Raw genomic sequence first — 25,385 nt, 5'->3', positions numbered from 1 at the left:
CCTGTCTTTCTCAAACTGCTTTGAGAAAAAGCAGTTGTTCATGAAAAAAGTAATCTGTTGCTTAATGCCTCAGTGTAATTTGTTAACACTTAAATAATTAACTCCAAACCAAAAGTGAAAACATTATTTTGCACTTAATTGCGTTTCCTGAGTTCATCAGTGACACGTTTTTCACATCAAACGCTGCAGTTTAACTGTAGTTATTAAAGGAATTTACATGACTGTATTTCTTATCCAATAGGTAAACCAAGGTAAAAAAAACAGACAAAACATTTTGTTGTGCAGGTACAAAGCACTGATAGAAAAGCAGAGCACACCCTGTCATTTGTTCTTGTCTTTGACTATACTGTCTTAAATAAGGTGGTGCAAACACAGCGAACGCATAACAGCGGGCTGCAGGGATCCTGCATGAGGGAGATGTTGCCAGAGTCATTTTGATTGCTTCAAATGATATCCCTGCTGAGGTGATCAACCGCACATACCCCCTGATTGGGTATTTCACAGGGTGCTGCCGCTAATTTATAAGGTGGAGTGTTGCCACTGTTTTGGAGAGAGTGTCTGTATAAATATCCAGGTTTAATACGGTGAGTCAGTGCCTGTGCCTCGGTCTACAGCATTCCAACAGGCCCTCGGGCTGTTTTTGTATTCTGCTTTTAATGCTGCCAGTGTCTTCTTCTCTAAAAAAAAATATTAACTCTGCCGGTAAAAAAAAAGTGTCTGATTACCCTGTTGACACAGACGTATTTGCAGAACTTTAAATGAATCATCGCTGTCAAAACAGTATTTTTAAAACATCAAAACAGAGGTGACACTTTACAGGACATCAGGACACTGGATGCTTTATAGGATCAAGAAAAAGATCAAACAGATTAAATGTGGAATAAATCTACTGAAATATCAGTGCTGATGATCTGCGGTGTGATTCTGTACTGTCAACGTGTATGAAGATGCACATTAAGAAAAACATGGTATTTGACTGTCAGTACACGGAGCATCTCTAACCCATTCATCATATGCAAATATGCACCAAACACCCCTCTGTGTGTGTGTGTGTGTGTGTGTGTGTGTGTGTGTGATGTGTACAGGGGATATGTCAACTCAGACCATTAATTATGATATTAGATGTCATGCTGGATATCATATCTAGCATCGCCATGAACTGATAACATGATAATGAGGATTAAGAAGGACTAACACATGAGTGCAAAAATTAATGCCCCCTTTAATTAAGATGAGTTAAAGTTGCTGCTTAATTCAGTTTATTCTCACATTCAATTTGCTTTTGGTGCAGAACATCTCTTTGGTTAATCATTTTGATCATTTGATGGTAACTTTCATTACTCAACAATTATAATTAATAAGATGACAGGATGCTTTTTAAGATGACAATCCAATCACGATTGTGTCTGTAGAAGAAGGTAAAATTGATTTCATGTTCTCCAGGCTTTTGTAAACATCAAATTCTTCATCTTCTGCCGATGTTAGCCTGTTCTTTATAAATAAATTTATATCTATACACAAAGGTCTTTGAAAAGCAATCGGTAAAAGCTATATAATAATATTTGAGAGCTCCTAAAGGATCTCTAGGACACTTTTGACTGCATGTGTAAAAGCCCAGGAGCAAATACGACTCCAGTGTGTCCTATGAGAAGCATTGCTGATGTTGCTTGTGTGTAAATGTGATAAAGACTCAGTCGGCACAGGAGGTTTCAACAGTTCAGTATCTCGTCAGTGTCACACTGCCTTCAGCACAAAAAGTTTTGGTTCAGATGTCTATCACTCTCGTGTCCTGACTTTGTGGAAATATTAACCACAAAGTCTAGACTTTGTGTTACACTGTTTTCCCCTTGACTCAGCCAGACATGTACCTAAACCCATCATCCAACCCATCAATATCAATTCTCTCTGACTTTACTGCACATTTTCTTACCTTGATCCTTCAATTCTCCCCTTGCTTTGCCCATTAAACATATTCCTTCTCTGTCACCACATATAAAAGAGCGAGGATCTGTTGAAGGACCTGGACGTGTCTCTCTGTACCCACTGTTACTCTCAGCCCCCCCGTCCGTCTCCCTACCTCCTTGGAGGGGACCCTGGATCCCTTCCTTCGTGACCACCAGCTTTCCACCATGGCTATGAGGCAGGAGAGCACCACCCCGGCCGCTAAGACGCAGAAGACGCCGGCGAAGCTGTGGATATCGAGGGCGTTGCCGTGCTGTCTGGTCTGCATTGAGCTGTACAGGTCGCAAGGGCTGTCCTTGGGCCACCACTTCAACTTTAGTATATCCATGTCACCATTCTGCTGGAGTTCCAAGATTCTAGGAAAGAAGCAGAGCAAACACACACATGCGATTATATACAGACACAAACTACACAAAATACTATTTTACATATCATGTAAAATCTCATGTCTGTTATTTGAAAAACGTGCAATTTGCAGTAAAGTATATTCATTATAAAAAAGCAAACTTGCATGACTATAATAAAAACCAAGCCTGCAGCAACATTCAGAAAAGGAGCAATTAAGTAATTTATGGTGTCTGAGAGCTTTTTTAATGATTGCAGAGTGCAAACAATTCTCCCCCGTTCAAACATAATCATAGAAAATGAAATATTTGCACGAGTCAATTGCACACAACCTGACAACACTGCAGCTGTTACTGCAGCTGCCATGACTCCTCTCCTCCATTCGAGGGCAGTGTTTGCTAGATGAAAATCCTCCCCCAATCCCTGACAACCATATTGGGCTGTCAAACTCATTATGGCTAACATTAATATGTTTTGCAGCACCGTGCAAGTACACTGCCACAATGTCATTATGCAGCGTAGCTTCAGTCCCACGATTGATGGCTTCAGAGAGGATACAGCTCAGAGGTTGATGGGGTCCCTCTGTTAGCCTTCAGCTTATTATTTAACTGGGTCGTTCGTTTTGGTTTGGAGGAGAGCCGTGCACGCACCCGCACACACACACGTTGTGTGTGGATATTTAACAGGCGATCTGGCATGGAGTAGAGGGAGGTATATGCAAGGGGAAAGAGAGACAAAGACAAAAAAGGCACAGAGAGAATATGCATAAACTTCCCTCAAAGAACTGCATAGAAAAACACAAAAACAGATTTGCCATAGATAAACTCAGCCATTATGCTGAAAGAGGTGTAGATCACACTTTCGAACTGACAGTACGCATTCCCAAGTAAACCTCACCAGTATCCGTGCACGTGCAGATTAAGACAGATGCCTGCAATTATTCGCAGAACTTCCTGAGGGGCAAACGTTTGTGCAGTTTCAATGACAACATGAATGACGGTGCTCATCTGTCATCTTTCTGTTTTTTTTTTTTCTCATAAGGAACCCACAAAATGAGCAAGAATCAGTCAGGGAATGCAAATGAACCCTGCAGATAGTTATTTGATTAATTTCCTCAACACTAAAGGAAAAAAAAAAACAAACAAAAAAAAAACCATGGATCATTTTAATGTAAATCACCCCAACAGGCTCTGTGCATCTCTTGGTACAAACATACTTATACTAGAACCTGAACCGGTGGGACTGAAGTACTGGGAGTCACGACTGTGATGAGAAAGAAGTAATCTGGACAAACTGACATAATTCTGACAAAACATCATGTCCAGCTTCAAGCTCGACTGTCACTGCAGAATAACATCACAAGACGGGACTTTCATACCAACAATAGACAATATTGATTCAAAACAAATTAAATGGCGCTGATCCGTACTGATAACAGAATCAGCAGTGGCCTCACTGTGCTCTCCTTATTCCTCCGAGCAGTGATGAAGAAGTGTGTGGAGCTCCATGATCAAACAATGAATCGATCCAGAATATAGTCTTTTATTTAACAGCGCAGAGGGCCTTTATCCTTTCAAACGTGCTGTTAACTTGCTTTTAGGCCATGGCGGTGTACAGCAGTGTACCTTCGCATCTGAAAGCGTTTCATGCTGAAACACTCGGTGCACCCTCCGGGCTTCGGTGCCGACTGCTGAAGGAGCAACAGCACAAAAACACTTCCCTGGTGCACGCAGTTCATGCTGCTGAATTGCAAATTGGCCAGCCTTTGATTGGGTTACTGAACAGCAGCCGTGTTTATTTCGTGTCTTCAATGAACAAGAACCTTCTGGGTAAACAAAGAGACATACAGAAAAGCCACGAGACAATTGTTACACGTACGGGCCAATGAGAGAAAGCAGTGAGTATCAGTTGTTCTTATAAAGTGTTACTGAAGCATTTCAATAAGTTTCAAGTCCTGACATTAACTAGGTCTCCCTGAAAGGCATTCAGAGGTAGAATTGGTCCTGATGGATATTCAGTAATATTGGAGCCTGAACTGATAGAACGATAATCTGGTTGTCCCAGATTTTCTAATGGAGACCAGAATTAACGTTTTTCACCATTATGACTCTCGATTTCCACACAGCTGGACAATCAGCTTATCCATCAACCACCAATTTATTCTCTTGAAACATTTCCCAAGATTGCCTAAAAGTCATCATAGTGAGTTTTGGCACAATTCATTGGAGTTTTCAAGGTTTTTCTGGCTGAAAAATGGCCTTTTCCCACTCTTCCTGCAGGGGTCACATTTGCTCGGTGTCTTTCAGACGGTGGAGTCATTACCACAAATTACCGCATCTGCCAAACGCATCTCATTGGACGGTTTCCTCAGATCTTTTGTGACTGTGCGCGTGACTCATCGCTGCTCTTGGGGAGGTTGGTCATTTGTGGGCAGGTCAAACATCGTTACAGGCCTTCTTCATTCCCAGACAGCGTCTCTCGCTGTGACCTGCAGAGTACCACTCCATTAAAATCAGACTCATGAACCGCTGCAGACTGGTGCATTTCAATCACATCCATTCTCATCTCCTGTGGAATTTCTATGTTTTTTTTTTTTTTTTCCTTTTGGCAATGTGCTTCTGGGAAGACCTTTTACATGAATTTTGGATTTAAGTGATAAATTTGATTTATCAGAAAGGAGGACTGAGTGAGTCGAATCCAACCGCAATCAGTTATCAAAGCAGTTTGTTCCACGTTTGGAGTTCAGTAGCTCGGTGAATGTTTACTCAGGTGCTGTTACTTCAGTAATTATCTTTATGTTTCCTTTGATCATTTCTTATCATAAAGATCTGACATATTGGGTTTTTCAAGGCAGTTTTTTTTTCAAAGCTTAGGAAAAAAAATCATAGCATAAGACAACAAACATGATTTTAACCACAGCTGTTGCAGATACGTGTAGTCTGTGTACACACACACACACACAGAAGATATACAAACTTGTTCAACCCTTTATTTGATTATGAATCCATATCCATGAACAATATTCATATTTATGTTAAAGCTACTACAACAAGGCACCTAAACACTGAAATATTGTTACATGTTTCAATTAATCAAATTAATCTGTGAAATCTGTTTCTGTGGAAAAAATAGGCGTTCACATGTATCTGAGCTATTTTAAGAGATCTGTGTGAAGCAAAGATATTTACTTAATTTGTTTTAACCTTGAGAATCAGGAACATTTTACTGACTCAATTTCCAGACTTGTTCTGATATTCCAGAAACAGCATCTTTCTATTTATGTGTGTGTGGATCTACAAACATTAAATAATGAAACTATCTACAGCAAATGGGGAAAATGGTGCAGTGGTTAGACACGGGTCTAAATGAAGTGAGTAAGTGTGAATACAGCTTTTGTTCGGTGGGATGCTGTTATGATTCACACTGGCATCTAGTTTATCACCGTGTAACAACAGAAGAAGAAGAGTCAGATATATGATGATTTCTCAAGGAAAGACCAACCATGGACAGCGCCTTGGATTTATCATTAAACAGTGACCCACTGATACTCCGCACCACAACAGTGTATTGGCTATTTCAGCACCATGGACAGAGCCCTTGGATTTTTCATTAGATTATCAGGAGGGACCTCCTGATAATCTGCACCAAAATGGATGAATGTACAACTCAGTGCCAACCAGATGAAACTCCAACAACATATGTACAGATTTCTTTGTCATTCATGAAAGCATCACAGCAAGTTACGTTGCTGTTTGAGAAAGCTAAAAAAAAAAAGTTCTTTTCACCCCTTGAAAAGTGTCGAGGCTTTCACACTGTACTGACCTTTTTATCTGCCACTCTGACAACAGATGCTTCACACAGCCACACACAAACACGGCTGAACTCTGACAGACGGCATCAGAGGAAAGACGGATTACACACAAGCTAATGAGATTGAATAAGAGCAATCCCACCTATCAGGAAAAAAAAAAGCCAGGCAATGTTTTTGTCAAAATATTTCTTCATTTTTTTGTTTGGAATTTAGCCATCTTCTAAAGATTTCTTGTCATAGCTCTTGTCTTCTCATGTCGATCAAGCGGAGAGGCATGCTTTGTGTTTGAAGTTGCCGTCTGTTTTCGCCACTCGCGAGTTGACTGCTTGTTTGTCACAAAAGCAATGTCACACAGATTTCGTGTGGCACTTTCCAAGTGATAATAGGCAGTGGCATTTACTTTCACATTTGTGAACACATGCACAGCAACTGCCTTTGTGACAAAACGCTGCAAAAGGTTTATACTTCTGACATTTCGAAGAAAATAACATTATTAAGAGCGGAAGAGGTAATTAACATTTCTCTCTTTGAGGAGAGAAGCCGCATTGTTACCTCCTTATAAATGCTGGTGTGATTTTAAAAATGAAGCTGCTGGTTGTGTTCGTTTTCTGACATGATGATAAAAATCTATGCAGAGACTCCTTCAGTTTCAACCTTCTCCTATCAAAAAGGACGACAAATCAAACAGAAAAAAAGTAAGAATGCCTTCCCGCTCAGCTTGATCAAAGGTTGAACGGATCAAAACAAATACAGAACTTGCAAGAACAGGCATCTTGAAATTTCAGAGGAATTAGGTTGTGTCTAAGCTGCATGAATCCCCCGGGTCTCTGAGTGAGGAGAGAACAAAACAGTTTAGAGATTCAGGACAGAGTGTCTGCTCCTGCCCCTCAATTATGACCCTGTCTGCCCGTGGAGCTCATCGTCCATCATTCTGCACTAATTGGTCTATCAAAGTTGTGCAAAGGCTGCTTCCCCGGTAGGGGCCTGAATCAGAGTGTACGGCTGACGTGCGCTCAAACGCATACACTGGCTACTCTTTTCACTTAGCTTCCATTTATCTCAATGAGGTTTAATCTGTTTTCATCCCGCCCGAGGAAAAGGCAGACAAAAACATTTGACTCGGCAGTCGCTGAATATTTGAGAGGTGAGATATTATGACGCCGTTGACAATATTACGTGGTGCTTTGCTGCCATGTCTTTATTCATGTCATCAAATTATCCGGACCAGACGGAGCCCTCTGAAAATGAAGAGAGGGAAGTTTGCGTGCCTTTCCGCAGGGCTCCTTTAATTCTGTCTGCAGTTCAACTTGTTAGCTCATAAACGGGAAACGACTTTGTATAATTCTTGTTTACACTATATGTCAGGTCATGGTCACTTCACGTACAAGCCATGTAAATATCTTTGTGACGCCACAAATAAATTTAGTCGTTGTTTGTAGGAACTTGCTTTCACTCACTCAGATGAGTGATAATCTGGAATTCTGTCACAACTGAGGAATACTTAGCGCCGCGATTATGGGGAGCGAACAATGCAATGTTCGTTATTAAACAGACAAAAGAATTTACCACCTCTCTCCATTTATCTCCATCCCGTGGCTGACAGGCAGGATGAAAGGCCGCTGTGAGCCGCCTGACAAAAACACGGGTTGAGTCAAAGGGTTCCTGCAGTACACACCATCTGTCTGGCTCCCTAATTTGGCTGTCGCAGTCTCGCCCGACAAACAACAACAAAAACAAAACAAAAAAAATTCATAACTTTGTGTGTGCACATGTGAGAAAAACACTCATCACAGGCAGAAATGTGGGTGCATCTGTGTGCTGTAAAGGTCTATACCATCACAAATGCGCGGTTATTTCATAGACAAAGCTGAGCTGACGTACTGAGAGCTACAAACAGCTAATTAAAGAGCGTGCACGTGGATGTGTCACAGCCTTTGTGTCCTGATGACACATTCACTTCATCACACAGAGCTTGACGAAGTTGAAGCGCAGGAGGAGGAATGTGAAGTCTCCCTTACTTTCATCTCATCTCCCCCGCATGGAAACTTTCCCCCCTTCTTCATCTTAATAAGCATGAAGTTAAGATGAGAAGAAGTTAAATGCACTTCGTGGTTTTAGCCCTCCTTCCTTCAAGGCCTGTTTTTTTTTTTCTTGAAGGATTCATCACTCAGCACATTGCTGCCCGGGGTATCAGGAAATAGATCACTTTAATCACTGAGAATAGCATCGACCATACATCACTTCAGTGCAGGTATTAGTGTCATGTCTTGCAGTATATAATGGTGGGGTTGCTATATTAATGTCAACTACGTGTTGGCATCTAATTAAATGCATCATCGTCAACTAAAATATACGACGGGCTGTATGTGATGGTTTTCAATGTCAAAGTCAGCCGCACGCATGACAAGAGTCGAGCGTGTGCGGGAGGCGAAATGTAATTATGGGAAGAAACCGATGCGTGCGTCCTGCTGTTACGGACCTTTCTGCACAGAAAGGCAGCCTCGCGTGTGCGCGGGCATATCCAACGCAGCGCGATCAATACACGTGCATTCATGTGTGCATCTTCCTGCGTCGCGTGTGTCCATGAAACAGCCGGTGTGCTGCGAGTGTGCATTAACACCATGTGTGTAATGAGTTATCACCTTGCTTTAAGATCGTTGACTTTGACTAGAGAGATCTATAATGACTTTAACACTCCCACTGGCTGTTAATGCAAATGAGCAAGGGTTTCCCATGTGATGAGGGGCAACAGTTGTGCATCAGTGTGTGCGCGTGTGTCTGTGTGTTCATCCCTCCCCGTTTCCTCTGCAGTGGCCGTTCCACTGTGGAATAGATGTTGTCATGGCAACTCAATGGCAGCAGCCTTGATGGCAGGATGATCACACATTATTAAACCAGGAGAAAAAGGCAGAAACAACAACGATTTAGATAAAGGATTGGAGGAGCAGAAGAGCAGATGAATTAAATATGGTGTAAAAAGATAAATGCATACCTGCTGTGAGAAAAGCAAATGCTTCCAGTGCAAACAAATTATAGCAACATCACATAAGAAAAGAAAGAACCAGAGGGAGATTCGGGATTATTGGAAAGCTGCAGGTATGGCTGCAAATATGCAGAGTGGGCACAGATTTATGAAAGAAAATTAGCATTTTGAAACATGAATAAATATATTTATATTTTATAAACTCCACTTTCTTTCCTGTAAATCCCTTACTGGTGGTTTTGTAAGTCTATATGTGAAAGAATGAATCTCAAGACTCATTTCAACATGCTTTACGTGCGTTATACAGACAACTTGTGGGCTTTGAGCTCAACTGAAACACTGCCACGCTGAAAACAGACGAACAGGGTTTACACATGGCACACAGCGAACTCTTCCTGACTCTCCACCAGTTTGAACTATCATTCAACCGCCCTGATAAAACCCACAGAGCAGTTTGTCTCATATGAACCGTGCTCTGACCAACAAAACTGTAGCTCTGTTCTGTACTTCACACCAAACAGCTACAGGTTAGATGAGCAGTGAGAAACCTTGGTTTTATTTCTAAATGGACAAAAAAAACATGCTGATCCAAAGATGTAGTCAAAAACAAACCGATGAGGCATCACCTGTATAGCATATCGACTGCAGTAAACATCTTCACAAATCTGATGTTTTCTCCAAAGCAATGCTTCAATCATTTTCCCACAAGAACCCGCAAGAGTTGTGAGATTTAAAAAACAAGACTTCTGCTTTTGTTGAGGGCCCCCTGTGTGTAATGTTGCCAGAAAATAAAAAAAGGAATCCGAGCCTTTCACTGGAACCAGAAAAAAACAAGCACTTTAGGTGGACATACACTGATGGGGTGCAATTGCCAAGGACCACATTGCTGCCTGTTTCATAGCTGCCATCTGACACGTTCAATACTTGACCATTTTCAAAAATTGTTGTCCCCATTAGTCGCTTAGACCCAAAACGACGGTGAAATAGGATCCAGGCTGAAAAATACTGAAGCATTTCCCAAAGTGGAGAGATGGGTTGCCGTTAGATAACCCTCAGTTGGGTCTAAAGAACATATTGGTTCCAGGTAGAGCAAGGGCTGAGGCTAAAGCAGTGATTTTAAAGGTGATTTTGAAAGTAGAAACAATAATAAATGGTAACATTTGCCTTGCAGGAATAAATTTAACACATTTTTTTATTACAGTCGAAAAGGCTGATGGCTTTGCTGTGTTTGCTTTTGTAAAAAAATCTAATTCACAGTGAAACATGCTTTATCTGAAAAGGAGGCTTTTTGGATTCCATTTAACTTCATTTGACAACAACGTCTATTTGTAACAGTTTTAATGAGCTGCTCCTAATGATATAAACAATACCCTGACTGGAGTGGAAATGGACTGTTCGGAGATGTCACACTGTGTTGCTGCACCACCACTGGGACGTGGGGAAATGTCTTTCCAGCTAAAACGGATGGTAGGGCCGTTCCAAACAGAGAGTACACGCTACAAAGTGAGTTTTGAAAGGCTGTTATCTCAGCACCTGGCAAACTGATCGTTGAGTCACCGGTATTGATCAACTGGGCTTTCAACCCTCTCTAGATATATTAGGGCTATTTTCTGCGATGAGACGATAAAAATCTCACTTACTGCCCTTTAAATGTGCTATAACTCCATATATTGTGTTGATTCTGCAGTCTTCCCCAGGCCCATCCATAAGGTCCCCATAAATACAGGTTATGTCCCGGGCCCCTGGTTTCCACCAGTAGCAGGTTTTACTGCAGCTGGAGACAGTTAAGATGCAGAACAGTCCGGCTTGGATGATCACATATAACCCCAAACAGTGAATTTTCAGAGACGGGGTGAGACGTGGCCGGCTCTGTCGAGTCACAGCACGCCATCTCCAAGCACACTACTAACATTCGAGGAACAGCAAAATAAATCTACAACGTTTAAAACATGAATATACTTCCCCTGTCAACTCTGGAACCAACACGGCTTCAGGATGAGCGAACAATCCACAGAGTAAGAAAAGATGAGGATGTGAGTAGGAAAATGGGAGAAAAAGTAAAAAAAAAAAAAAAAAAGCTAGGCAGTGGGGTCATTCTGAATGGATTGTTGACAACTAAATGGAAGGAGGAAGAAAGGCACAGGTGAGAAAGTAAAGGAGCAAAGAAAGACACAGGCAAACTTGAGAAAGTGAAGAGGAGAGGAGAGAAAACGGATATGATGAGAGGACAGGGGAAGAATGTCAAATGAAATGAGCAGAGGAGGAGCGGGAGAAGGGGGAGAGAGACAGAGGTGTTATGCTAAAATGAGACGACCGCTGACTGTCAGCTCCTTAAATGAAAACAACACTTGGCTTGACAGCTCACTTACGAGCTTAACACAAAGCTGGCAACATCGACGATCTCCAGCTCCCTCACTCCTGCTCACACTTCACACAGGAAAACACGATGGAGGGAAAGATCATACACTTTTTTTTTTTTTTAAAGAATATCTTCAAAAGCACATTTACTGCAGGTCTAAAACTACAGAATGGTTGCATCCTGGATAAAGGTATTTCATTTATTTTGGTGAGATCAACACACGTAGGAGGTTAATTCGTCTTTGCAAAACTGTTTTGTGTTTATTGACAATGGGAAAAAAAAAAAAAGCTGAAACATTTTTCTCCTATATTTTGCAGCTATAACTCTTCCAACATTATTTTTGAGTTGTGTGCTAATTTCTCTCCAAATGAAAAACATATATGCAAACGCAGAAGTCTTGCAGAATTGAACTATTTTATTTTTTTGGATGTCTTCATGGTTGCCAAGCCGTCGGGAAGAAACACAGTAGGATGTGATGTGACAAAAGTTTTGTTGACAAACTGTCAAACCAATCCTGTTATAAATTTATATATTTGTCTTGTCAAGCTGCAAGCTTTTTAAAACAATACCCAATAATGTCAAGTTAATGTGCATGCAATTCTATGAAAGCTCCACTCTTCAGGGGCTAATGAGCGTAGGCTTCAGATCTCGAGGGAACCATCATCACCTTGCGACCTTAGTTCAAGTCTCCATATCAGGAAACAACCCACAGACATATGCTCGGATGCTAAATGGCTACAGGCTAAAGCTCTGCTGAATCAGATTTTTTTTTTTTGGCCCGCCTGTAAGGGTGCCAGGGAATCAATAAGCCATCAGATTACAATCAGTGCAACACATCATGTTTTACTATGTGAAACTGCCTCAAGGAGTAAGCCACGCCGGTGAAAATACACCAAAAAGAGGCAAAAGAGCAGCAACAAAGTCACCCGCGATGCGCTCCTCTAGTTTGTTTTTCCTTAAATCTGTTTATTGCTCTGGCGAGCGGTGCAGCGACTGAGCGTCGGCGAGGAACGCAGAGAGACTCGACGCCATCGACCCAGTCAGCGAAGTGCACCTGCACCAGATTATTCTCTCCTTGTGATTTTGTTAGAGGAAGGCTGAGCGAAGCTGAGAGTGAAGCGCCCTGACCCACGGCTGCACATCAATACCCCCAAAGTCTGGGTAAGTCTGTTTATTCAACCACGGACAGCTGAAGTCATCTCACACGGATTCAGCACCGCTGGTGCACGTTTTTCTGGCGAAGTCACAAAAGTCTTACTGGTGACCATCCTCACAATAGGACGAGTGTTTTATCTGCCCTCATTTTCGTGGCTGAGATAACACGCCAGAGTGTGTACGACCAGGTTGACTATAGAGAGAATATACTGAAATTGTCGAGCGGGATTAAAGCATATCAAACCAGAACAGCCATGTTCTGATAAATCTGACAGATCAAAGAACAAACTGATGAGCTTTTCCACTCAACCAGATAATGTCAGACATGTTGTCTCACATGACGTGGCGTGAGTGACGGCTTTGAGCGCCGTGATGGGCTGTAATCAACAGCGGTGATAAATGCTTACAGATTATGAGGAGGGCTCTTTGATTTTCAAAGCAGAATTTGATGATTAAATTCAAATCAATCGCGTTTCATAAAAAGTTGAGACTTCTTGAGCATTTCCTTATAACTTTGTGCAACACTGCGGTGCCATTACCGAGTGCAACTTTCAGCTGCATTTTCTGAACATGTTTAGAAAAGAAGCTGCAGCAGAAAACAATCCATCCACAAGAGGAATCTGGGAGCAGTGCAGGTGACTGACGGTCTTTTACAAACCATGTAAACAATTTCAATATATCAGCATTTTAAAACAGAATAATGAATGATGTCTTGGATGTTTTGTGGGGTTTTAACTTAAGTTGTGAAATTAATTTGACTTTATTTAAGGAACAAAGCTGCAGAATTGCATATGCAAAAAAGGAACATGGTATTAACACTGAACTACATGGTAATGTCTATGGCGCTGCAAGAAATCATGCGAGGCAATTGTGAGAGTTACCGTTAACCTCCAGAAAACACAGGTTTCTTTTTTAATGTTTTATTTATTGGAGAATTTAATTCATGTTTCCTGCGTCAAACATCCAGGAGAAAACAAAGCCTCTTTTTCACTCTTGCTTTACATAACTTATACCATTTTGAGTTTATTCAGCTCAGCTCGAGACGCCCTAATAAAAACCGGCCACTATATGCATTGGTCCTGCTGAGTCTTTGAAAGGCAGAGAGACTCTGGGAATGGGTCACCACAGGAAACAGACAAATCATAAACATGTAAAATGGTACAACTCCACACGATCCCACTGTGAGGCACTCGGGCAAATCACGACGACATGATATGGCCGACACACACACGCACACGCACACACACACACACACCGACAGTGAATGGTGCAGGCTGAGGCGTGGGGCGGCAGGTTATTTGCCAAAGGGTCTCTGGTCCCTCAGGTAAAGTTTGCTTAGTTTAATTATTCCAATTAGCACTCCAAGGGTTCAATGTCATGCACTTTGTCAACAAAAAAATTCAATTAAGTGTCATTAAGCCACAGTGTGTGAATGAAGTGGAACAAATTATCAAACTGAACTATGATAAAGAGCACTACAGAAGTAAAGCAGCCATTAACCGTCATTAACGCATTGAGACAGCAAGACGGCGAGCGGGAGAGAGGGAGATGCATCTCGTCGTTATTGTGATTAATAAAGATTTAATGAACGCGCAAAAAGTGTGTGGGCTGCTGGTGACAGAGACAGACTGGGAGGGAAGCGACAGCCTTTAGAGCGACTGAGCTCTGATGAAAGCAGAAACAGGAAGATCAGACTGACACTTGACGTCGAATCAATGTTTTTGTCAACCTTGAATAAGGCCACACGTGCGCAAAAAACACACACAATCCTTTTTCCTGTTCACCGCTCTGGAAAAAAGAAGAATGAAACCAAGAAAAAAAACAACATAATTTCAACCCCTTGGACAATCATTTTCATGGACTGGAAACTGAGGGTTTCAGAGCCTCCAGCCTGACTTGTGTGATTGTGTGGAAGAGGAGAGATTGTGAATCTAATAACCTGCATTTTAGCTTTTGGCTTCTTTGGTCGGAGCCTTGCTACAGCCTTATTTAGGATTCTGTTCGTAGCTCGAGGTATTCCTGGCGCCACAAAGAACCTTAAAAGTGAGAGGCACATTTCTCAAAATAAAATAATCAGTGTCATTCTTTATTTGAAATCAAGAAACTCATTTCAGGTCATTTTAAGCACTTTAGTAATTGAAAGCGCAGTAACTGTATTGATTCGTCAACTGCAGTGTTTGTTCGTCTCTTTCACTCTGTGCTTATTCTCCCGGTATTTTTTTCCTTCCTGTGGGATGAAAATGAAAATCTGGATGTGCGGTTATAACTTGAAATAGAAATGGTTTACACAATAAATTAATCAATAGAATAGACCAAGAGACAGAGAGAGAGGAAGGGAAAAAAAAGACCCTGACAAAAATGTCAATACTCAAGTCGATACGGCCCTCGCTCAGCCCCAAAAAGCAGAACAGAGCAAGGAAAACTAAAAGCCAGTTTTTCTCACTGAGGATTTAAAGGTCCATCGTGGAACATTTAGGGGGGATATATTAGCAGAAATTTTTTGTCGTGATACAAAACTATCATTACACGAGTGTAAATTTACCTGAAAACTCCTGATCAATCTGTTTTTGTTACATTAAGATGAGTGAGCAGGCTTTCGAGAGGCCCTTTACTGCAGCTTCCACAGACGCTTGTAAAGAGTCGTTATCTGGTTCGAGTGTGTGACTCTCCACATTAGTGGAGCCTATGTAATCTAGAAAAATAATTAAAACATTTCTGATTAAAGAGATATTGTAATAAAAAGCTCCTGCAGCTACACCAGATTGCCTCTAAAGAAGGGACGGGTTCCTCTGATTTGCCGAGATCACTACAGGGAAGCCAAAACTCACTCGCCATACTCAAACAACGGGCTTTTCCCAGGTCTGTTCTAGATTCTAGAAAGTATCTTGCTTTAGTATTTTGGAGCCGTCTCATCAAGCAAACTGTAGAAACAGGATTATCAAGCTTTGGTCTATCAGACAGTGCTGGTCCATCATTAACGCCAGATCAGAGAAGTAACTAAATACTAGGCAAAGCAAGTATTGCATACTTTGCACCAAGATTACTCTCCAACAGTAATGTCATTTATTTTAATGCATTTACTCCCATCACTGCTGATTAATGAACGCTTTCATTATTTTTCATTCATTGCATTCATTTCCTGATTAAAGTAATTGTTAACAGTTAACTACATCAGAAGAAAGGGGAAGAGTGTCCGAGCAAAGCTTGAGAGTTCAAAAACCCTCACTTGTTTGTGCAATCATTGAAAATTGTAGGATAACAACAACAATAACAACAAAGCTGAGAAGAAAATCATTGTGTTGGAAAAGGTGGAAAAGGTTTGATAAGAACTCTGGCATTTGAACTTAAACGACCCACTTTCAGTCCACTGAAAAACTGACTGATGATTAAACTAATTGTTCAGGCTCAAGCTGACATACCGGCCATGTTCGGGTTTCTATCTGTGATTTCGGTGCTGTGGATTGTTTCTTGTCTCCCTGTCTCTGCCGTTTTGTGAATAAAAGCAAAACGGCACTGAGTCGTGGCTGAGCGACTCGCTGGTGAACTCCGCCTATTAGAGCTGACCTGGTTCTTTTTCAAGGTTCCGGGAAAATCAGAATTTTTATTAGCTGAATACAAGGTCAATTAGAGACTGTCTTGTCTCTGAATTAATTTTATTGACAGCCTGAAACAAGCGGAGACAGTTTCACCAATAGTTACACTCTCGACATCTTTTCTCTAAAATGCCTGAGACAGCTGTAACAGCTCCGGACCAGGTAGTATACTCCCAGACTCCTCCTGCAGACTCTCTTTACAGCCCCACTGCTGGGGCTAAAATGTAAGATTTACATGGGCAGAGGCAGCTTTAAAAGCCAGTTATATGTGCCCTTCACCGGTGCAATTTAGTTTATCTCTGTCATATACATTCCCAAAGAAAACCTCTATTACACGATTCATTAAATTTCACTCCAAGGTTTGCACTGGCCAAACTTTCAGAAGTCAATTTATCAAGAGTTTTTTAACTATTACTGACAATTTTACTGTCACGGGTGGCGCCGATATAAAAATGTGCCACAATACTGAAAGCGTCACAAACAAACTGTTTATGAAGCGTGTACAGTTTACATTGTGTGACTCGGCGCACTTTAATATCATTAAAACTAGTCGTCGAGGACCACTTCTCTATTTGTGACACATCACTGCGATTGGATTCAAATAAACTGCATTTCCGGGCAAGGAAATGAAATAGACATAGATTGTGTTGAGAACATTTACAGCATACTTGGATTTTTGGTCTGAAGGCTGTAAAAAAATGTGTATTATTAAAAAAGAAACAAGAAATAGAGTTACTATCAACATTTTTCTATTTTATGCTCCTCGCAAAGTATATTATCTAACATATAGCAATATACAATTAATGCATTTGGGGAAAAACATATCAGTGTATATGTCAAGAGTCACTTCTTGAACTCTGACACAGCCCATTGTGAAATATTTCCCACATCCTGGAAATCCGTGTTTCTATTTTTTGGTCAGACTCCAACCGCCTTTATATACCGTATTAGTGCATCTGCTTTCCTCTTAGATAAGACATGCTCAAACCACACTGGGGTCTCAGAAAGCTCTAATCCCTGCTTTTATACAAATCATGTCAGGAAATTACATGCCACACTCTAACAGGCTAATGTAATTTCTAGAGGGACGCCAGCCTCTGGTGCACGCCGCGGTGCAGCAATCTAACCCGTGGCCTCTGCAGAGTGATTTATCTAAGTTTGTGGCAGTGATTTGTCGCTGTTCTACACATCACATGGCCCCTCAAGCATGCCAAACAACTTGCACTGTCATGGTCCCTACAGAAATACTGTGGCTCTATTTCAGCATAGCGCTCAGCTGCCACGCCCCCTCAGGCCACCAATGAAATCTTGCCTGCAGCCAGGTAATAAAACAAGATAAATAAATCGCGGTGACAAATTGATGTGGTACAACACGGCACTCCTTGCTCACAACACATGCGACTAAACGGAGAGGTAGATTTTAATGAAACCATTACAGCACGACAGTGATGATATAATAATGAGGCCCCAAATTCAATTGCTCTGAACTGTTTATTCCCACTGACTTTTATCATCTACTTACCCCGAATTTGTTGTATTCATGACACTCACTACCAAGGCTGCAGCCTGCACCGTATTCTCATATGCAAAAAGAAGCACCTCAGCCTCTTCACAATGCAAGTTCCAAGCGTAGCCACGCTCTGAATACAACATAAAAAGTCTGGTGTGCGACGCCCTCGAGACGTCCATCTGCTATGGATTACCATTTCTATTTTAAATTTTCACACTGTGCTTGCAGACAAACCAAGGCAAAAATAATATATGCCTGTGAGAAAGGGCTTATTTTTTTCTATGTATTTTTTTCTTCAGATCTGGCCCCTTCAGCACTTCAAAACAACTTGTCACTTGCTGTCACTTTAAATTAGCGGACTGGCCCTTTACGGCACTGTTTCCTGACTGGTAAATCTGCAGGCTGTCTCCATCAATCACCGAGCAGCGGGACCCACACAAATCTGCAGCATGTTTGTTGCACAACGTGGACAAAAAAAAAAAAAAAAAACCTCCCAGATCTGCGCACGCCCTCAAACGTAAACACAGACCTGAAAAGTGGAGCCGCACTTGAACTCTGGCAAACGGCTCCTTCACGCCAAACAAAGTGGTTGAGAACGACGGAGGTGTTGCAGCAGCCAGTCTGTTTCTGCAGACACTGCCCCGCTCGCGTTTCCTCTTCTGAGTGTCAAAGTAAATAAATTCTTCTTCAACCCTCCTATTACCTCAAGGGACCTGCAGAGTGCAAACCCTCGAGTATGCAGAGCACACACACACAATGATGCACACAGTAAACACCACTTAGCGGTTAGATCTGCTCCTGAATTGCGTCATCCAATCACTGCACACATGCTTCGTTACTGTTTACCGTTATCGCTAAAACGTCTGACATTTGTACTTCCTTCACATTACAGTTTCATTGCTTTTTTATTACTATAACTTTTCACTTTTGCAAAGGCAGAATTCCAGACACTAAATGAAATTTTATGAGCACATTGTACAAATCATGTTTTCCAAAAGTAAGTATCACATTAAAAAGTAACTACATCTTTCTGAAAATGACATTTTTGCCTCTAAACTTTACACTTCCACATCCAAAAAGTTATTGTTTTCATCTTGGCTCCATGCTCAGTCTTTCCTAATAATGCATCCCAAATGTTAAAAGCCTAGAACTATGTGTGGGAAAATGCTAAAAATCTTTGAATTATGAGCAAAAGATCAATTTAATGTGTTATATTGAAGATATATTGTAAAGCCTCTTCTGTGTCGTGCTGCATTGCTGTACAGGGTGGATGGAGGATGAATTCCTCATGTGTTCTCATTGACATGCTGGTTTCATACTGCCTGCACTCAGGCTGGTGGAAACATGCTGGGCCTTCTCAGCAGCTTTCTGGAGGGTCAACCACGGTGACCAGAGCAGCCCTGATCTCATCTCAAGCATTTCTTGTTTTTTTTCTTCTCAACACTCTTCCTCTTTTAACTCTGTGCGTTCCTCCTCTTGCTCCTCCTCCTCCTCCTCATGCCCCTGCACCTCTTTCTCATCTTATTCCACCTCGCTGTGCTTCTTTTCTTCTTCCTACTGCTTCTCAAACAGCTCTGCTTCTCACTCTTTTGACTTCTGTGTGGACTGTTTTATTGCATACAGTATGTCCTTACATATGTTTTTGGATTGCCAGTTGAGTGTGTGTGTGTGTGTGTGTGTGTGTGTGTGTGTGTGGGAGTGTTTAACGATCAACACACTCTGGATTTCATTTCTGAATGTGTCTAATGAAGGAAATGTTTCGCCGTTTTGCGTGTCCTTTTTAAAAAACTGTGCAAAGCTGCAATTTGCACAATCTCGCACACGATTATGCAAATCAGGAGCTGAAAATTTTTTCTTGCCATGTGTCAACATGTGTGTAAAACAGTTGGTATTGGTGTGTAACGGAAAGGCTTATCAGCTGAAGGCAATTTAACGGGCAAAGAATTCTTGCGAACGGCACTGATCAACCAAGCGAAAGCAGTGACAAATCAGATAAACAAACTTTTGTAGCATCAAATGAATAGAACTCAAACTTCAGCTTCCATTTCTTCCTTTGTTGCTTTTTTTTTCCAGTGTTTATCGATGAGCTTGATGTGACCAGTGAGATGGTGACAGATTTTTAGAGACACGGATGCAGATTGCCGCTGAAGGCTTCTGTAGGAGTGAGAGGAACCGTTGTGATGAACTATTGTGAAATGCATGTTTTCCTTCCATATCAACATGAGGCTGGTCTCCTGTTAGAATAAACCTGTGGAATAATAGAGATTCCAGCATCACTGAAGGTTTTAATATCTAGAATATTCATGTCAAAACATGAAATCTCCAAAAAAGATTAAAAATAGACAGAGTCTGAGTAGAGATGCGTGCTTGTGCTGCCATCTGAAGATGGTTAGGAGGGTTTAACAGATGTTGGATGCTTATGTAATTGCTCCCATTGGCTCCGGTGGTTTTTGGCCAGCTTGAGCCTCGTATGCTCGCGCGACGTGATACTGTTTTACATGTTTCCTTTCAGTAGATAACACGCCGACCGTACGACACACAGCAGAGAGTGAAATCATCCCCATCTCATTTCTGTTGATGCCCCAGCGTGTGTCATTGGTAAAACTCGGGCTTGTGAGCCAGTTCCACAACATTTCCCCTCAGAAATTTTGGAAAGGGTCCATCACGGCGTTCTGCACTCGCTGCTGCCTACAGAGAGTCTGATTGACTGCTTGATAATTTAACAATCACAACATTCCTGTTACAGCCGGGGACAGCTGCAAAAAAAAAAAAAAAAAAAAAAAAAAAAAAGATTTGAATTCCTCTGCCACAGGTCTGCATGAGTAATATTAAAGCTCAGTGAAACGGAAACTATGTAAAACAAGCGGAGCTGAATAGAGAGCAGCTCAAAATTGGATTTATTCCACCACTCCACTCATTCACTGTCTACACCCGAGTCTATAAGGCATTATCTGGACAGGCCACAAGTTCATCACAGGGCAAACACAAAGACACACACACACACACACACACACACACCTACAGTCGATGGAGAGAAACCAATTCACCCGTTACATATTGTCTTTAGACAATGAGAGAAAACAATACTGACCGGGAATATGAGCAGCACAGGAACACCAGAAAGCGATCGGTATAGCACCATATGATCCACAGATATTAAAGTCATTCATGTTTTCCTCAAATATAGCGGTAGGCAGTCACTTAGAACGAAAATAATATTGTCTGGTTGCAGATTGAGTCTGACCCGGGCAATGACAAAAATTTATGCTCATTTTGTGAAGGAAGAGACTGTTAATAAAATTCCTGTTAAACTCTCCACTTTGTGCTTCATTAATCTGTCTGATGGAGAACGTCAGCATGAAAAAGCTGCAGAAATTACCAGGAAGAAAAACAAAACAATTACACCTCTGTGATTATTTTTTCTCCTGACAATTTGTTTCTGCGTTTTTTTGTTTAAACCGTGGGGACCAGTGACAGGAAACTGTTTGAAACTATCATCCCGGGAGTGTGACATTGGCCCCGAAATAATAGGAGTGAACTGGAAACATGCTCTGTCAATTAATTGCTTGTTTATTTTAATAAAAGCCATGATAGGCAATATTCTGAAGTGCAACGCTTGAGCAGATACGGCGCCATAAACAGGCAGGCCTCGCCGTTCACACACACACTATAAAGCTTGCGAGGGTTGTCCCATTCAGGCAGTGTGTGTCTGACTTACTTATTACACACACATCAACAAATACGCATTAAAAACAACACTGACTGCTTTACATAACATAAAATTCAACAGCGTAATGAAGGCATTAAGGAGCCACTGTTGTTTCCCCTGTGTTGAAATGAGCGCATGCTTGATCACAAATAAAGCAAGCGCTGCTCTGCTGGGAGGCGGGCGATCCTTACGTGACCTCCGCCGAGACAGCTTACCTCATATGAATGCACCTGCAGTCTGCTGTTGTGGTTTACATTGCGGCACGGCATTAAAGTTTAATGCAAACAAACAAACAAACATGGATCCGGAGCTTTGCGGGAGAGCGGCGCGGCGTGGCGGCGGGGAGGATATGAATGAGGGGGCGACCTCAGTGTGGCGAATGCATGAGATTGCCTCGCTTCCCAGTAGCCATAAGAGACTGGGAGATGATGAATAAATGAATAAATTCAGTTACAGTTGTGATCAATGGAATAAGTGGCACCAACGAGATGAAGAGCGGGGATCGGCTTTGATACGTCGACGCCGACTTTGACCTGTGTGCGAGCTCGGTTGTCAAACTTCCTGTCTCGGTGAGAACCGCTAAAGAGCAACCTCACAGCAAACACAGGATGCAGGGACGCAATTCCAATCCTCCCTCCGGAAGACAAATCTATGATTTAATTCGCCTTTTACTTTGTGTTTGACCTGCAAGAACAGGTACTGCAAGCACCACAGAGGGGCAAACTTTATGAGAGGGACCATTTTTTATTAAGCTGAAATGAATCTGGAGCAGTAATAAAAACTTACTTGACCCCTCAGAAAGCAAAGAGACTACAGTATATGCGAGCATATTTTTCATAAGTGTTTTCAAAGGCAGGGGAGATTTCGACACCTTAAAGCTGAGGGGCGACAGAGACGAAGAGCGCCGAACAAAAGAGGCCCTTTAATGTGCCGATGAAACACAAGCTTGTTATAAAATGCAGCCAGAGATGAAGCTGGCTGTTATTTACTTCTGTGCCTCTTACCTCTGGGAGAAAATGTCCCTGTAGGGGCTGCCATGCTGCATGGCGATACCATATCCACGGTCTGGTGCGTTGTTGCTGACGGTGTAGAAGGAGCAGTCCTCGTCGTTATTGGCGACATATTCCAACACTGCTGCATCCCACACGAAACCAAACCGGCCATATTTCACCTGAAAGAAGACACCAAAAAAAAAGGCACTTAACAGATGGGAAGCAACATTGAAAAAGGTGCATCTTTGTCTCCAGTCATGCATACAACATGATACAACAGTAACTGAATTATTCAGATGTTTCTGTGGGAGACCCTTGATGAGCTTCCAGGTTGAAAATTGACCTATTTGGAGCTATTTATGAGCTGAATCATGGTTGAGTACATTAGGCAGAGGAGGTCTAGGAGGACTTATTCACCGAAAGCACATAGAGATATTAGAACCACGGCCTATCAGCAGTTTTAGTTTAAAAATGTAGCGTTGCACCAAGATTACACTCTCCGCCCTGCTGTGGGATCGCAATCTTTGCAACGCGGCAATTTCAGCATTCAGCATTCCCTCTCGACCGCTAACGCATAGAGTCTTAATGGCTTGTTGTTGGCTCATCTTTGGGGCGCTCTGTAGGTTTCACATGTTTGATGCATGTCGTTGTTTTGAACGTGCGCTCACACAACTCCCGCCCGAGGAGATCCACGGAGTCAGAGGGGAGAATCGCGGCTCTTTTTAAAGCGCAGTCTAGCTGCCTTTTGTTGTCGCGGCTCCAAGTCACTATCCAGTAAATCCATAGTTTCACAAGAAAATGAGAAGTAGGGCGTAAACAATCAAGCTGTGATATTCACATCCTAACACCTCCAGACAATTCTCTCAAATAGCCTTGGGTGATAAGTACAACAGAGGCCCCTCACACACACTTTACTTCTAACACATTATTTTGGACTTGGTATGTCATTAACTTTAATGGAGCTTTATGAAATTTTTAAACCCCTCTGTCTGTGTGTGCATGTGTGTGTGTGTGTGTGTGTGTGTGTGTGAGTGCGCAGGCGGGCGTCACCTCACTTGGCCTGTGTGTGATGACTAATGTCTTAAAACTGACAAGTCCCTCTGATTGGGTAATTTCACAGCCTGTAATCCTCGGCAGTGTGTACGTGTAGACCAGTGCATGTATGTGTGTGCGCGCGGGTGTGTGCATGTGTTCTATAATGTACTGCAGGGCATCAGAAAAGAATCATTCTGCTCTTCACAACCTTAAAAAGAGAGGGAAAAGGCACTTTGAAGAATAATTTTATGGCTTTTCATTATTGCTTTTGAATAGAAGAGATTATGGACTTTGTCAAAGGGGAAATTAGTGAAAAAAATCTGTTTCAACACCTTGCAATTGACCATTACGGGGATTCTTCTCACTACCTTTGGGTGAAAAGGGCTCAAATGAAGTATATGAGCAAAAACGTCTTCAACGATCGCTCTTATCAGCGACACTGGAAAGTAAAAGAAAAGTAACCAAAGCTTTGTCAAATCTCATGAACATTTTCATATTTTTTGAGTAAATTGTCCAAAATTTGCATTTTGTTCTCATTTAGGAGTAAAAATATTAGCAACATGTAAATTATGTTTAGCTGAAAACGTAATGCGTTCACTGTGTAAAAGAGAACAACAAATAAGTTACAATTTACAAAACTACATCAATAGGTTTTGACACAGGGACCAAAAACTGTTGTGCCAAAGATTTGTGGCTTATATTCCACGTAATTTTAGTGAAATACATATTTATAATACATCTGCTTGACTGAGGATTCTGTCAACATATGACTGTCATTAAAACTACATCACTGACTTTAAACAGACGACTGACAAAGAAAAGGAAACCTTCTCAAAACATCAGGAAACAAGAATTACATATATTTAGTTGTCGAACAGTCACTGCAGCAGAAAGGACATGTCAGTCAAATTAAAAGCAAGAACAAGTTCTACTCTCTTCTCTGAATTTTGATGTTGAGGCAACATTGTAGCTTGTATATGGATCATGGCATGCCTGTGAGGGAGAGAACACAAACAAGCAAATACGGAGGAAAAAGAAAGATTTAAAAGCTCCTATGGGTTGATGCCTTTCACAACCACAGACAGCGTGGAATTAATGTGTTTACTTTGACTCATAACACATTTTGGAGAAAGAAATCAACTTTGGGAAACGAAAAAGCAGTTTAGAACGGAGTTGGTATGAAGTGAAAACGAGATGAGAAGATGAGTAGGAGAGATGAGAGCACAGCAGCTCATAATGAACATCATTGGTCTCAAACCTTCGCTTGTGAACTGAAAACCAAGGGGTAAAGGGGAATACGGAGGAGTAAAGTGTTAATGAACGCCAACAAAAAGCTTGTTTGTTAAGAAGTACACAGCTCTTTGACTGGATTAAAAAAAATAATAAGGCCGTATGAGGTGAGGTGATCCTTCTAATGGTGCTTTCTTTCTTTCTTTTTTTTTTTTTTTTTTTTTTTGTTATTGCTTTGAGCCATTATTATTTTTCACAGTTTTTCCTTTTGGGTGCTTCACATAGCATGGCGTGATTGAAAATCATTCCAAAGTGTCTTCTCAAAGCTTTAACTCTAATTAGGCCTGAAATAATAACTATAGCAAAGCCAGCAGAGAATACAATCGCATAAAAAGGAATTATCCCTGTAATGAAAACGATGCTGGAGTCTGTGAAGTGAAATGCCGTAGCCTGCAGCTGCAGCTGCAGCTTCATAAACACAGACAATGCAAGTGTGGATAGGGAGCCCTTGAATTGATGCACCAGAACGAGTGCTCAGAATACACAGCATCGGTTTGGTATTGACTCTTGTTTAAATAATTACTGAAGACAAAAAAAAAAAAAAATCACAGCTGTGGGCTCAGTCTATTGCTACTAAGTGTATGGTAACTAGAACGGCACTTTGTGCTGCGGTTTCTGTTTTTAGTGTGAATTTTTTTCTC

The 25,385-nt window shown here is 41.5% G+C and overlaps 1 protein-coding gene across 3 annotated transcripts in view; it reads right to left on the bottom strand.

Annotated features, from left to right (window-relative positions):
- Positions 1-25,385, bottom strand: part of grid2 (glutamate receptor, ionotropic, delta 2) — a 483,103-nt gene that overhangs the window by 10,555 nt on the left and 447,163 nt on the right. For all 3 annotated transcript variants that reach the window (XM_030104001.1, XM_030104000.1, XM_030104002.1), the window contains exons 14-15: positions 22,432-22,598; positions 2,078-2,318 (exon numbers count right to left, since the gene is read on the bottom strand). In XM_030104001.1, coding sequence (XP_029959861.1) covers positions 2,078-2,318; positions 22,432-22,598 — 408 coding nt within the window. The remainder of the gene's footprint in view (positions 1-2,077; positions 2,319-22,431; positions 22,599-25,385) is intronic.

The sequence above is a fragment of the Salarias fasciatus genome, chromosome 12, assembly GCF_902148845.1.
Source record: "Salarias fasciatus chromosome 12, fSalaFa1.1, whole genome shotgun sequence".
NCBI classification, from domain to species: Eukaryota; Metazoa; Chordata; class Actinopteri; order Blenniiformes; family Blenniidae; genus Salarias; species Salarias fasciatus.
This window is presented reverse-complemented; position numbering and strand designations above follow the sequence as displayed.